This window comes from Lynx canadensis, chromosome E1, assembly GCF_007474595.2.
Source record: "Lynx canadensis isolate LIC74 chromosome E1, mLynCan4.pri.v2, whole genome shotgun sequence".
Classification (NCBI taxonomy): Eukaryota; Metazoa; Chordata; class Mammalia; order Carnivora; family Felidae; genus Lynx; species Lynx canadensis.
In genome coordinates, this window is record NC_044316.2 from 12,199,934 (window position 1) to 12,213,588 (window position 13,655).

General features: G+C 43.7%; 1 protein-coding gene and 1 pseudogene across 4 annotated transcripts in view; one reads left to right on the plus strand and one right to left on the minus strand.

Annotated features, from left to right (window-relative positions):
• The window catches only part of DHRS7B (dehydrogenase/reductase 7B), a 61,982-nt gene that overhangs the window by 43,444 nt on the left and 4,883 nt on the right, over positions 1 to 13,655 (plus strand). For all 4 annotated transcript variants that reach the window (XM_030296427.2, XM_032591076.1, XM_030296429.1 and 1 more), the window contains exons 3-5: positions 1,925 to 2,034; positions 10,276 to 10,492; positions 11,125 to 11,217. In XM_030296427.2, coding sequence (XP_030152287.1) covers positions 1,925 to 2,034; positions 10,276 to 10,492; positions 11,125 to 11,217 — 420 coding nt within the window. The remainder of the gene's footprint in view (positions 1 to 1,924; positions 2,035 to 10,275; positions 10,493 to 11,124; positions 11,218 to 13,655) is intronic.
• On the minus strand, positions 8,092 to 10,277 carry LOC115501382 (annotated as a pseudogene).

Consider the following 13,655-nt stretch of genomic DNA (forward strand, 5'->3'; position numbering starts at 1 on the left):
TTCCTCATCTTTTGGAATGATTTTGTAAACCAGACGAGCAGATCTAGCCTCAGGAATGCTGCTGTCTGGCTTTGAGGGCAGCCGCCACCCCCACCCCTATGAGGCGTTTGCTGCTCTGCTGAGAAAGCACAGCAAGGCAGGCTCGGCAGGAGCTGTGATCCTGACCAGACCATGTGGGGACAAGCAGAGTGAGGGCTGCAGCTCTGTCTGGGTTTGTGCCCTTTGTCAGGATGAGCCAGTGAACAGACCAACCAGATCTTCAAAGAAGGTGATATAGCGCACCTGAAAATCCCTTGGTTTAGTCCACTTAGCACTTCCTTCCAGAAAAGTCCACCTGGAGACATACTAGGAGGTGCTGGTCTGAGGATGGTAAGTGAAAGCTCTAAGAGTAGCTAAAGGAGGAGCTGTAGAGTGAAAAGAGAGGGCTTTGCACAACAAGACAATCTAGATGTCAAAAGAACTTTCTCTCTGTTTTCCTGAAGGATGCTGGAGTTTCTTTTCCCTTCCTGTTTTGAGCCCTTCTAGCTTTTGACACTTTTGTGGGTGAAGGACTATCAGACCGGTACACCCTGTCTGGACTGACAACCTCCTCCTATCCCAACCGGGAATTGACAGACTTGATCTCTCAATATCCCCCACAGTCTAGTCCTGGTTCTGGAGGTCTCCCCTCCCTACACTTCCCCCTGGGCCTCAGGGGACTTACCTGTGACCCTTGCTGGGCTAGTCTTAGAGATGCCACCCCACCGCAGCTGGCCACAGAGCCTGCCTCAGTCAGAGGCCCCTCTCCCAGAGTCAGGGGAGCTGTGTTGATGAGGGGAAGCCAGGCCCAGGAGATGGAGAAAAGCCCTGCCAGCACCTGGTTCCTGCTGCCGGAGGCCCTGGGCAGCCACCACTCCTGCCCCTCCCCAGCCTTGGCCACTCTGCTCTTTTTTCTTCATTCTTGAGCAATCCCAGCATCCTCCTGGTCAGTCTTTGTGCTTTGCCCCAGTGTGTGTTGGGTCTCTTTTCTTGCCACCAAAAGAATGCTAATAGAGGTACCTTGGTCTCAGTTGATGTCCTCATCACTTGTTGCCTGGAATGTTGTAGTGGGTTCAGCAGAGCCTGATCGCCACAAGTCCTCTTCTCACCCAGCCGGAGGCAGCCTCTTAGACACAGCCTCCCTTACTGATCCTTTGCTGTTGTAGGCACCCGGCACGTTCAGCTCTTCTGACTTGTTTGTCATTTCCCAGCCTAGCAAGGCTGACATTCTGTGTCCCAGATGTGTCTGTCCATGGCCCCTCAGGTGCTTTGCAAACTCTGCTCCTTTAGCCTTAAGCGCTTTCCAGAGAAACAGCCCCTCAAGGCCTCAGGACTGGGGTAGGGCCCCCCATCCCTTCTCAACAGAGTCCTGTGCCCCCTGTGCTTGTAGGAACCATCTACCCCCCGTAGATCTGTACCTGTTACATTGAAATGATTTGGGAAACAGCTTAGATTGTGCCAGAATGCAGGCCTCGGCAAACCACGGTCTCGCAGTAGCTGGTGCTGCCTGGTCGTTGAGTGTATCACTTGACCTCTTGGAGCTTCCTCAGCTGTGAAAATGAGGATAATGCTCACAGGGTTGTTCAGAGGTAAAGATCATTATGGAAAGTTCTGAGCATGGTACCTAACAAATCTGTCCACCAGTCTTGGCCTTCCTCTTGGCTTGTGGATGTCTGTTGTACCACTGACCCTGAGATCTCTCAGGACAACAACAGAGCTCATTTATTATTGGGGCCTTAACTCCTGGCTTCATGCCTGGTCCACAGCAGGGGCGAATACACATGTGTAGAGCATGTGAAGAAACAAATTCATATTCTGAAACATCGGGTAAGTTTGGACTGACCTGCACCGGGGAAGAAAGGCATGGAATCTCCTCAGCTGACAAGGTTCTTTCTTCTTCCCTTAGAATGCGCCAAAGTCTTCTACACTGCAGGTGCCAGGCTGGTGCTCTGTGGCCGGAACCGGGAGGCCCTGGAAGAGCTCACCAAAGAACTTGCTGCCTCTCTGGCCACCAAGGTGAGCCCAGGGGTGTGTTTGCCGTGGGCACGAGGTGCAGCGCATTGTCTGCAGGCATCTGAGGAGATAGCGGCCACTTGGGCTGCTGCCTGTGCAGGGCACCCACGTGGTTACTCGGTGCCAGGGTAGGCAATGGGTCCCCACGGCCTGCGGAGGGAGAACTGTCAGACGGTTCAGATCCCCTCTCTGCCACTTACTAGCACTGCTCATTTAGGCGGTTCCCTCCGTGAACGCTTCCCCTCCGCCTTTACCTGGCTAATACCTAGTCATCTCTTTATGGTGGGGGGCCGGGGGAAGGTTGGCCATGACTTCTAAAGTTTTAATTGTGGAAAATGTACATAACATAGTATTTACATGCATAGAAAGATGTACATTTAAATAAAATATTCACGTCATACTAATTATTTTAACCATTTATAGGTATACAACTCAGTGGAATTAAACACATTCAGAGTATGTGTAACTATCACCACTTTCTATACTTAAAACCTTTTTATCATCTCCAACAAAAATTCTATAACTATTAAACAATAATTCACTCTTCCTCCCCTCTCCCCAGTGCCTGGAAACCTCTATTCTACTTCCTTTCAATGAATTTGCCTCTTCTAGATGCCTTGTATAAGTGGAAAATACAGTATTTGTCCTTCTGTGTCTGGCTGTTTCACTAAGCCTTATGTCTTCAGGGTTCACCCATGTTGTAGTATGTATCAACATTTCATTCCATTTTCATTCCAGTACTCCATGTCGGAGTGATATTCCAGTGTACGTATATACCACATTTTGTACATTTATACCACATTTTATTTCTCCGTTAATTTGTTCATGTGCACTAGGGTTGTTTCACCTTTTAGCTGTCATGAATAATGCTACTGTGAAGGGACCTGTGCACATATCTGTTTGGGTCCCTGCTTTCACTTTTTTTGACTCTGTACCTAAGAGTGGAATGGCCGGGTCATAGGTAGTTTTATATACAAGCTTTTGAAGAATTGTCAACTGTTTTCCACAGCAACTATACCATTTTACATTCCTACCAGCAGTGTACGAGGGTTTGCTTTTTCTACATCTTTGCCAACACTTGTTACTTTCCATTTTTTTACTATTTTCTTAAAGTATACTCATCCTAGGAGATATAAAGGGGCATCTCATTGTGGTTTTGAATTGCATTTCCGTAATTTCATATGATGTTGAGGACCTCTTCATGTGCTTACTGACCATTTGTATGTCTTCTTTGGAGAAGCGTTTTTCAAGTCCTTCTCCCATCATTTTTAATCAGATTGTTTTTGTTGTTGAGTTTAGTTTTCTGTATATTCTGGATATGAATCCTTTATTAGATCTGTGACTTGCAAAGATTTTTTTCTCATTCGGTAGATTTTCTTTTCACTTTCTTAACAGTATCCTTTGATGAAGAAAAGTTTTTAACTTAATATAATTATTTTTAAAGTTTGTTTATATATTTTGAGAGGGATTGTTGAGTGCATAAGAGAGAGGGAGAAAGGGGGGCAAAGGGCAGAGAGAGGAGAGAGAGAATCACAAGCAGGCTCCACAATGTCAGCCCAGAGCCCAATGCCGGGCACAGTCTCATGGTGGTGAGATCATGACCTGAGCCAAAATCAAGAGTCAGATGCTTATCCGACTGAGCGACCCAGGTGCCCTAGAAAAGCTTTTAATTTTAGACAGAGCTCAATTTATTTTTTTTGTCACCTGTGTTTTTGGTGTCATATCCATGAGGTTGTTGCCAAATCTAATGTTACGAAGATTTTCCCTGATATTTTATTCTAAGCGGTTCTATAGTTTGACACCAACATCTAGGTCTTTAATCCACTTGATTTAATTTTTGTGTATGGTGTCAGGTAAGGTTCCAACTTCATTCTTTTGCATGTTCATATCCAGTTTTCCCAGCACCAGTTATTGAAAACATTGTTCTTTCCTGCTTGAAATGTCTTGCCACACCTGTCAAAAATCACATGACCATGAATGCAAGGTTTATTTTTGGGCTCTCTATTTATTGGTCTGTATATCCGTCTTTATGCCAGTACCACACTGTTTGATGGCTGTAGCTTTGCAGTAAGTTTTGAAACCAGGAAGTGTGAGTCTTCCAGCTTTGTTCTTTTTTTTTTTCAGTGTTGTCTTGGTTACTCAAGGACCTTTGAGATTCCACATGGATTTTAGGATTTTTTTCTATTTCCTCCAAAAAAAATGCTACTATTTTGATAGGGATTGCATTGAATCTGTACATCACTTTGGGTAGTATCGACGACAATGTTAAGTCTTCCGGTCCACGAATGTGAGATGTCTTTCCATGTATTTAGGTCTCCTTTAATTTCTAGCAGCCGTGCTTCGTAATGTTTATTTAGCATACAAATCTTTGACCTATTTAGTTAGATTTATTCCTAAATATTTAATTCTTTTAGGTGCGATTATAAATGGATTTTCTTTCCTAATTTCCTTTTCAGATTATTCATTGCTAGTGTGGAGAAACATAGCTGATCTGTGTGTGTTGACCTGGTACCCTGCAACTATGCTGAACTGACTTATATTAGCTGTAATAGCTTTCTCTGGATTCCTTGGGGTTTTCTAAATATGGAATCACATTCATCTATGAATAGTTGTCTTCTTCCTTTCCAGTTTTGGTGCGTTTTATTTCTTGTGTAATTGCTCTGATTAGAACTCTAGTACTGTGTTGAATAGCTGCAGTGAGAGCAAGCATCCTTGTCTTGTTTTTGATCATAGGGGGGAACACTTTCCATCTTACACCATTGAACATATATTAGCTATAGGTTTTTCTTAAACATCTTCTACCACATTGAGGAATTCCGCCCCCATTCCTGGTTTTCTGAGTTTTTATCATTAAAGGGTGTTAGATTTTGTCAGGTCTCTTTTTTGCATCAATTGAGACAATCCTATGGGTTTTTTTCCTTTGTTCTATTAATGTGATATATTGATTGATTTTATTACGTTGAACCACCCTTGCATTCCTAGGATAAAACCCACTTATTTGTGGTGAATAATCTTTTTAAAATGCTGTTAAAATTGGTTTGCTAGTATTTTGTTGAGGATTTTAACATCTATATTCATAAAGGATGTTGGTCTGTAATTCTCTTGTGATGTCTTTATCTGAACTTGGTATCAGAGTAATGCTGGCCCCACAGAATGAATTAAGAAGTATTCTCTCCTTCCTCTTCAGTTTTTTGGAAGAGTATGAGAAGTGTTGGTGTTAGTTCTTTAAAGTTTGGTGAAACTCACCAGTGAAGCCATCTGGTGCATGACATTTCTTTGTGGGGAGGTTTTAAGTTATTGTTTTAATCTCTCTACCTGTTTGTTATATGTCTGCTAAGATTTTCTATTTCTTCTTGAGTCAGGTAATTTGTGTGTTTAAAGGAATTTTTTCATTTATTCTAGGTTATCTCATTTGTTGGTATACAGTCATTCATAGTATAATCTCTTTTATCTAGGTAGGGACCCACTTCCATTTCTAATTTTTTTTAATGTTTTTTTTTTTTTGAAGCAGAGAGAGACAGAGCATGAATGGGGGAGGGTCAGAGAGAGAGGGAGACACAGAATCCGAAGTGGGCTCGAGGCTCTGAGCTGTCAACACAGAGCCTGACGCAGGACTCGAACCATGACCTGAGCCAAAACTGGATGCTTAACCAACTGAGCCACCCAGGCTTTCATTTCTAATTTATTTCCATCCTATCTTTCTTTGTCTAGCTAATGGCTTTTCAGTTTTGTCGATCTTTTCAAAGAACCAACTTTTGCATTCATGATTTTCTTTATTTTTACTCTGAATTTTTTTTTTTTATCTCTTCTCTAATCTGTATTATTTCCCTCCTCTGCTAGCTTTGGGTTTAGTTTGCTCTGTTCTAGTTCGCTAAGGTGTAAATTTATGTTACTGATTTGAAATCTTTTTTTTTTTTTTTTTTTTTTTTTATGTAGCCAACTACAGGTATAAATTTCCCTCTTAGCCTTGCTTTCTCTGCAACCCATAAGATTGGCTATGTGGTGTTTTCATTTTCATTTGTGTCTAAATACTTTCTAATTTTCCTTGTTATTTTTTATGAGTCAGTGGTTTTAAAGTGTGTTAATTTCTGCTTATTTTCTAGTTTACCTTCTGTTACTGATCTCTAGCTTCATTAAACTGTGGTTGAATAAGACACTTTAAATGATATCTATCTTTTTAAATCTGTTGACATTTGTTTTGTGGCCTAATATATGGTCTCTCCTGGAGGATGTTCCATGTGTGCTTGAGAAGAATATGTATTAGGCTGTTGTTGGGTGGGATGTTCTGTATACATCTGTTAGGTACAATTGGTCTATAATGTTGTTCAAGTCCTCTATTTTGTAATTGATCTTCTGATTGGTTGTTCTATCCATTATTGAAAGTGGAGTTTTGAAATATCAAAATATTGTAGAACTGTTTGTTTCTCCCTTCAGTTCTGTTGATTTTTGCTTCATATATTTTGAGTGTCAGTTATTAGGTACATAGATATTTATAACTGTTATATCTGTCTGCTGTAATGACTATCTTTTTATTCTTACAGGCTTACCTTATTTTATTGTGCTTCGCCAATATGGTGTATTTTACAAATTGAAGGTTTATGACAACCCTGTGTCAATCTAGTCTATCAGAGCCATTTTTCCAACAGCATTTGGCCACTTCACAGCTCTGTGTCACATTTTGGTAATTCTCACAATATTTCAAACGTTTTCATTATTATTAATTTGTTATGGTGATCAGTGATTACAACGCACTGAAAATTCAGATGATGGTTGGCACTTTTAGCAATATTTTAAAATTAAGATATGTACATTGTTTTTAGACATAATGCTATTGCACACTGATAGACTACAGTATAGTGTAAACATAACTTTTATATCCACTGGGAAACCAAAAAACTCATTTGACTTGTTTTATTGAGGTAGTTGCTGTCAGTGGTCTGAAAGCAAACCTGCAATATCAGGTATGCCTACATCCAATATCCTTTTTTGTCTCTTGTAACCTTTTATGATTTAAAATCTGTTTTGTCTGATATTAGTACAGCCACTCCAGCTCTCTTTCGGTGATTATTTACATGGAATATCCTTCTTTCATCCTTTCACTTCCAAGATAATTGTATCTTTAGATTTAAAATGAGTCTCTTAAAGACAGCGTACAGTTGGATTTTTTAAAGAAATTCCAGATTTTATCTGTCTTCTGATTAGAGATTTAAAAGTATTTATATTTAAACTAATTAGTATTAAGGAGGAACTTCTGCCAGGTTGCTTTTTGTTTTCTGTATACTTTACAGCTTTTTTGTCCTTCATTTCCTGCATTTCTGTCTTTTGTGTTTAGTTGATTTTTTTGTAGTGAAGTGTTTTTGATTTCCTTTGTATTTCCTTATGTGTATATTTTACAGCTGTTTTGTTTGTGGTTTCTGTTTTAAAAATTTTTTTTTAATGTTTATTTATTTTTGAGAGAGAGAGACAGAGTACGAGCACGGGAGGGGCGGAGAGAGGGAGACACAGAATCTGAAGCAGGCTCCAGGCTCCAAGCTGTCAGCACAGAGCCCGATGTGGGACTCAAACCCACGAACCGTGAAATCATGACCTGAGCTGAAGTCAGACGCTTAACCGACCAAGCCACCTAGGCACCCCTTGTTTGTGGTTTCTAAGGGGATTAATAGCATACAAAAATTCTACTGTGGTACGGCTCTGTCCAAACCCATTTTCGTTACTCATGTCATAGATTACATCTTTGCATGTTACTTGCTCATTACCAGATTAATAATAGTTTTTAAACACATTTGTGTTTTAAATTATGTAGAAAGTAAAAAGTGGAGTTACAAACCAAAATTACAATAATACTAGCTTTCATAATTGCCCCTGCATTTACTCTCCTGGAGATCTTTATTTCTTCATATAGTTTTGGATTATACTGTTCAGCTTTCTTTTATTTCAAACCTGAAGGACTCCCTTTAGCATTTCTTGCAGAGCAGGTCTAGTGGTAACTAACTCCCTCAGCTTTTGTTCATCTGGGAATCTTAATTTCTCCCTCATTTTTTGAAGGATAGTTGTGCCAGATACAGAATTCTTGGTTGACAGTTTTTTTCTTTCAGCCCTTTTAATATATCAATCCACTGTCTTCTGGCCTCCAACGTTTCTGATTAGAAATCAGCTGATTATTGTATTGAGAATTGCTTTTATGTGAGAAGTAGTTCTCTCTTGCTGTTTTCAGGATTCTGTTTTTGTCTTTTGACAGTTTGATTATAATGTTTCAAGTGGGCCTCTGAATTTATCTAACTCAATGTTGAGCTTCTCTGATGTGTAGATTCATGTCTTTCATGAAGTTCAGAAAGTTTTCAGCAATTCTTTTTTTCCCCGGTTTTATACCTTTATTTGACAATCAGCAATTAGTTCTCATCTACATTAATGGTCTGTGGATTATTGGAGGTGGTGACAGATACATAGGTGACCAACATATAGAGCTTGTTTGGTGAATTTGCATCCTCATTATGTTTTCTGAACAACCAACCGCACATGGTTACTCATGTATGGAACATTTCTTATTCCCTTGGCCCAGATAGCTTTGTTGAGCCTGGTGTCAGTGTGCACATCTGGAGTTCCCATCTCCTTCATGGCAAATTTCTGGATCTCTTTGAGTGTCCAAGGGGCTTTTTGAAACCCACTCTATGCATGTGCTTGTGAATATTGATGATGTGTTCTCTGGTCCCTACCTCATTGATGAGAGAACGGCCCTTCTCGCCACCCTTCTTTGAGGGAGCCATTCTGCCAGGCCCCTCAGCAATTATTCTTCAAATATTCTATCTTCCCCTTTCTCTCTCTTTTCTCCTTCTCAGATTTACACAGTGTGTTTATTGGTCCACTTGATGGCATCCCACAGATCCCTTAGGTCCTGTTTACTTCTCCTTATTCTTTTTTTCTTATTCTCAGAGTTAGTGATTTCAGATGTCCTCTCTTCAGTTTCACTGATTCTCTCTTCTCTGTGTTCAAATCTGCTTTTGAACTTCTAGGGTATTTTCCATTTTTGTCATTATACTTTTGAGCTCCAGAATTTTTTTTATAATTTCTGTTTCTTTAATGATATTCTCATTTTGTTTATACATCAATTTTCTGACTTTTTCCATGTCTTCCTTTAGCACTTTGAGGATCTTTTAAGACATTTGCTTTAAAATCTGTGTCTAGGAAGTCCATTGTCTAGGCTTCCTCAGGTGTGTTTTCTGGGGACTTATTTATATTTTTGAATATCAGAATAATAAGTGTAACTCCTTTAAATCTATTGGAAACTATTTTAGCTAGTAGTGGTTAAAATAATGCAACTTGCATCCATACTGCGCCTCAGTGATCAGAGCAGCAATCCGTCAGAACACAATCCTGATTTTTGGAGACAAGGTCCTCATTGCCTACCTTGGCATCCTCAAGCTGCACCAGAGATGTGGGTAGCCTTTCCTACAGCGGCCTGCCACAGGGATGGGGGTGGGGAATGGAAAGCTACCACCAAGCTGATGGCTAGAATTGACCCAGATTATCCATAACTTGCTAGCCAAACACTGCCCCGGAAGCTGCAAGCATCAGATAGACTACAGAGTTCCAAAATTGTCATATCAGAGAGTTTCTGCTAGTACAGCGTCCAGGGGGAAAGACAGACTCCTAGAACTTCCTACTGTGCCATCTTCTCTCATTTCATACCCCCACTCCTTCTGCCTCTTGTTAAACTCACTTCCATTGGGAAGTCCTGTAAGTTAGACGGCTCAGTTTTTCATTTCTCTGGCATCCAGTTCTTTACAATTAGAGAATCTGTCTGTCTTCCTCACTAGACAGTTTGCTTCTAGAAGACAGGAACCATGTTTGTCTTGCTTTTTGCCCTGTCCCCAGTGCCCGGCACATAGAAGATATATTAACAGCAACAACAAAAATGTTTCATGAACAAATGAATGAAAGTGACTTAACCTGAGAAGAATAGAGCCTCTGTTGAGATGTAATGGTACCATAGAGCACCATGCTGGCACAGGGCAGCAAGGGGAGGCTGGGTCTAGAAGTCATTTTCAGTTCAGGGGACAGGTTGCCCAGGTTAGGTGTGAGCACCATAGGCAAGATCCTTCAGGCCACATTTCTTTGGAAGACAGGTGCTAGAGCCTGAGCATGTCATGCCCAGCGGGCTACTCCCCACCCTCTGAAAAGCAGGGACATGTGGTTCACGTGCCTGTCACTCTGAAGATGCATTCGGTTTCTGTCATATTTGACCAGGTGCAGACACACAAGCCTTACACGGTGGCCTTTGACCTTGCGGACCCTGGGGCCATAGTTGCAGCAACAGCTGAGATCCTGCAGTGCTTCGGCTACGTGGATGTGCTCATCAATAATGCTGGCATCAGCTACCGAGGCGCCATTGTGGACACTACCCCAGACGTGGATAAGAAAGTCATGGAGACAAACTACTTTGGCCCAGTTGCTCTAACGAAAGGTAACAGTCCTGAAGTAAAAGAAAAAGGAGCAGTGCTATGTTGACGTTCTTTTTACTTTACTTGGTTCCTTTTTAGCTAAATGTTGCCCGTCTCCATCTATTTTACCCTGGAATGGGTGTTGTCATTAGAGCTTGGGTGTTTGTTTTCTCCAGGCTTTCACTTGCATTTTCTTTATCTGCTTTATAGCCTTAAATCAAGATGTTCTCCCCAGTGACACCTTTATTTATACAGCATTGTCCCCCCCCCCCCGCCATTTCCTCTTCATGGTGTTTGGAAACCCATACAAAGTGGGGATATTTTTATGTCCAGCCATGGGCATCACTCAAGGGTAGAGGCTCTGCCTAGAAAAGGTGACTGAGCTGACTGACTGTTCCTAGTGATTAGGCTTCTGCCTGCCTCCCTCCTTGCTTCCTTCCCAGTCCTCCACTGGCCTCCTCCCTCCTGTTGGCAGTCTGCTGGGCACAGGGGACCTGAGAGTCCCAAGGAAGCGTGGTGCACCCCACTGAGAAGCCTTCCCTGTTCACCTCCCTGGCTCTGACTACATACAATAAGCAAGCTCGCCTCCTGTCAGTGTTAGCTGTGGTGACCAGAAGAGAAGTCCTGCCCTAAAGCCTCTGCTCTCTTTCTTCAGCACTCCTGCCCTCCATGATCAAAAGGCGACAAGGCCATATTGTTGTGATCAGCAGCATCCAGGGCAAAATCAGCATTCCTTTCCGATCAGCATGTGAGTACTTCCTAGTCTCTCTCCCTAGAGAGACTTTTCCCTCATGTTTTCTCGTGATTATAAAAATAACACATTTAGTGTCGCTGGGCAGATACTCAATACAGAGTGTGGGAGGGAATTGATCAGAATGTGCTCTGAGCAGGCCAGGCTTCAGATCGCAGCTCCACTCCTTACCCACCCCCCCTCTCCCCCGCGTGACCTCGTGCGAGTGTCCTTGCCATAGTCTGCAGCTGCAGAAGGGAGACCGGGCCAGTCCCAGGCCAGAGGAGCCGCCGGGAAGACTGAGTTCCTCTCTGAGCGCTGGGGGAGAAGCGCCGGAGCGGTGCCGGGCCGAGGGCCATGCGCGCCGGCCACCATCTCATTGTCGGTCTGCACCGTCCTCACGGGCACTTCCGCTGGGTCACTTTGTGGCACGTGCCTCCAAACTTTTCTCATGTGAGCAAACACATGGTAGCGTACAAACATGGAATCACACTGTACATACCGTTTTGTGGCTTGCTGATTCCACCAGACGATACAGTAGTAATGCCTCGGGTAGATACGACGTGAGCTGTTGAGCCATCTTCCTGGATGCGCGAGGATCACGTGCCCTCAGTTCTTGACCGGTACCGATGATGTGCTACCCAGAACCTCCTTGAATACTTACATCTCTGGGCACTCGTGGGAGGGTTTCAGTAAGATAAACTCCCAAAAGTAGAAATATTAAATAGGACCAGGAAATTAACCCTGCCAAACTGACTTCCAGTTTGCACACTCACCTCCACGTACGAGTGACTGGGCCAGAGTTCTGAGATATCATTTCACTCCGCTGTCTACCGCCCTGTTGTACCGGCAAGCAGACGGAGTCTGGTTCTGTTTTGCTGAAAGATTTCAAAGGTGGTTTCACGGACCGCCCGGGGAACTCCTTCCTTTGCCCTGTGCAGTCAGTGCTGACGTCATCTGTTCTCACCTTCGAGTGCGGGCCTCCGCCTGGCGCAGCTGCGTGCTGGGCAGCGAAGGGAGGGAGGGCAGAGCCGGGTCAGCACTTTGCAAGGACCGTACCAGACATCCGGCCAGACGCTATCTGAACCGGAGCTGTGACAAAGACATCTTCTTTCTCTCCAGATACGAACCCCTCCTCTGCCTTGTGGTTCTAGTCGTGTATCCTTAGGCAAGTAACTTAAAGTCCCTGACCCTCTGTCTCCTTGCTTGTGAAGAGACTGACGGTTACCGCACACACTTCACAAGGCTGTGTTAAAGATGAGAGGAGACAACCTGGAGACCAAGAGTCCTTTGTGAACTGTGGGGTTCTCCATCCATAGTTGTTTCTGGGGTTGTTATTTCCCTGCTCACCAGCATTCCATTTTGACTCCCGGCAGCACAGGACAGCTCTCTAAGACAGCTCTAGTGGTTCAGGAAGAAATATAATCACAAATGATAAAACAAATAAGGTGAAATGAAATAGATAAATCAGGGTAAAGGATATACAGTATTCTTTGTACTAAATTACTTTCAAACTTTACTTTGACTTAATCTTCCTGAATTTTGTTCTCCACTTGGCCTGTGGCTGCAGTAGGTCCCACAGAGTTGGTCTGGGCGCTTTATGACAAGCAGACTGAGTGTGGCGGTGTGCCTGGGCATGTTAGCTAACCCTGGTGAGCAGCAGTCTTCTTGACTATAAAATGGGAGAGCGGCCTTCCCCGCTTCCCACCGCTGGTGGGATGATCCAGGTGGCCTGTCAAGCCCCGTGCCCTGCAGGTCGGAGAGGCTCACTAGTGACAGCCGTGGTGATGGTGGTAAGTCAGCCTGGCTGAGGACCTACGGCCTGGGACTCTGTGAGACTAGTCATCAGGGTGCAGCCTTCTATTTGGGGACCCCCCCCCCCCAGGGTGACTCTTCTCAGTCCTTGGGCCTGGGCTGCACCCCTGGGATCACAGCTGACAGGGGCAGCTCTCCCCACCCACCTACCCGCAAACTCCTCGTCCAGCCCCCAGCAGCTCGGCCCACACCAAAGGCGCTGGCCTGAGAAAGGCGCCGCAGGGAGGGCCGACGCTGGACTCTCTCACGTGCCTTGCCGGGACACTTCCTTGCTTTTTCCCTTCCTGCCATTTCAGCTGATGGATGCCCCTTTCCTATGGCTAAGCTACTTAGAACTCTGAATTGGAGGAAACTGATTTTCAGTGGAGATGCTGTGTGTTTCCCAAGAATGTCATTGTCGGGTCACTGTTGTCCCCCCTCAGAGCACCTTTCACCACACTGTGGAGCTGTGGCCGACAAGCTGCCTTGGCTCGACTTGTCCCAAGTGGAGCAGGATCGATGGCTCTTCCAGATGAAGCCACTTCATGGAAGTTTATCAAACAAAATACATAAGAAAGCTAAGCATGGATTTTATACACACACTCCCGTGCATGCAAGGATGCTCACTGGCAGCTCTGTTCAGTGACGAGACCTGGAGACAA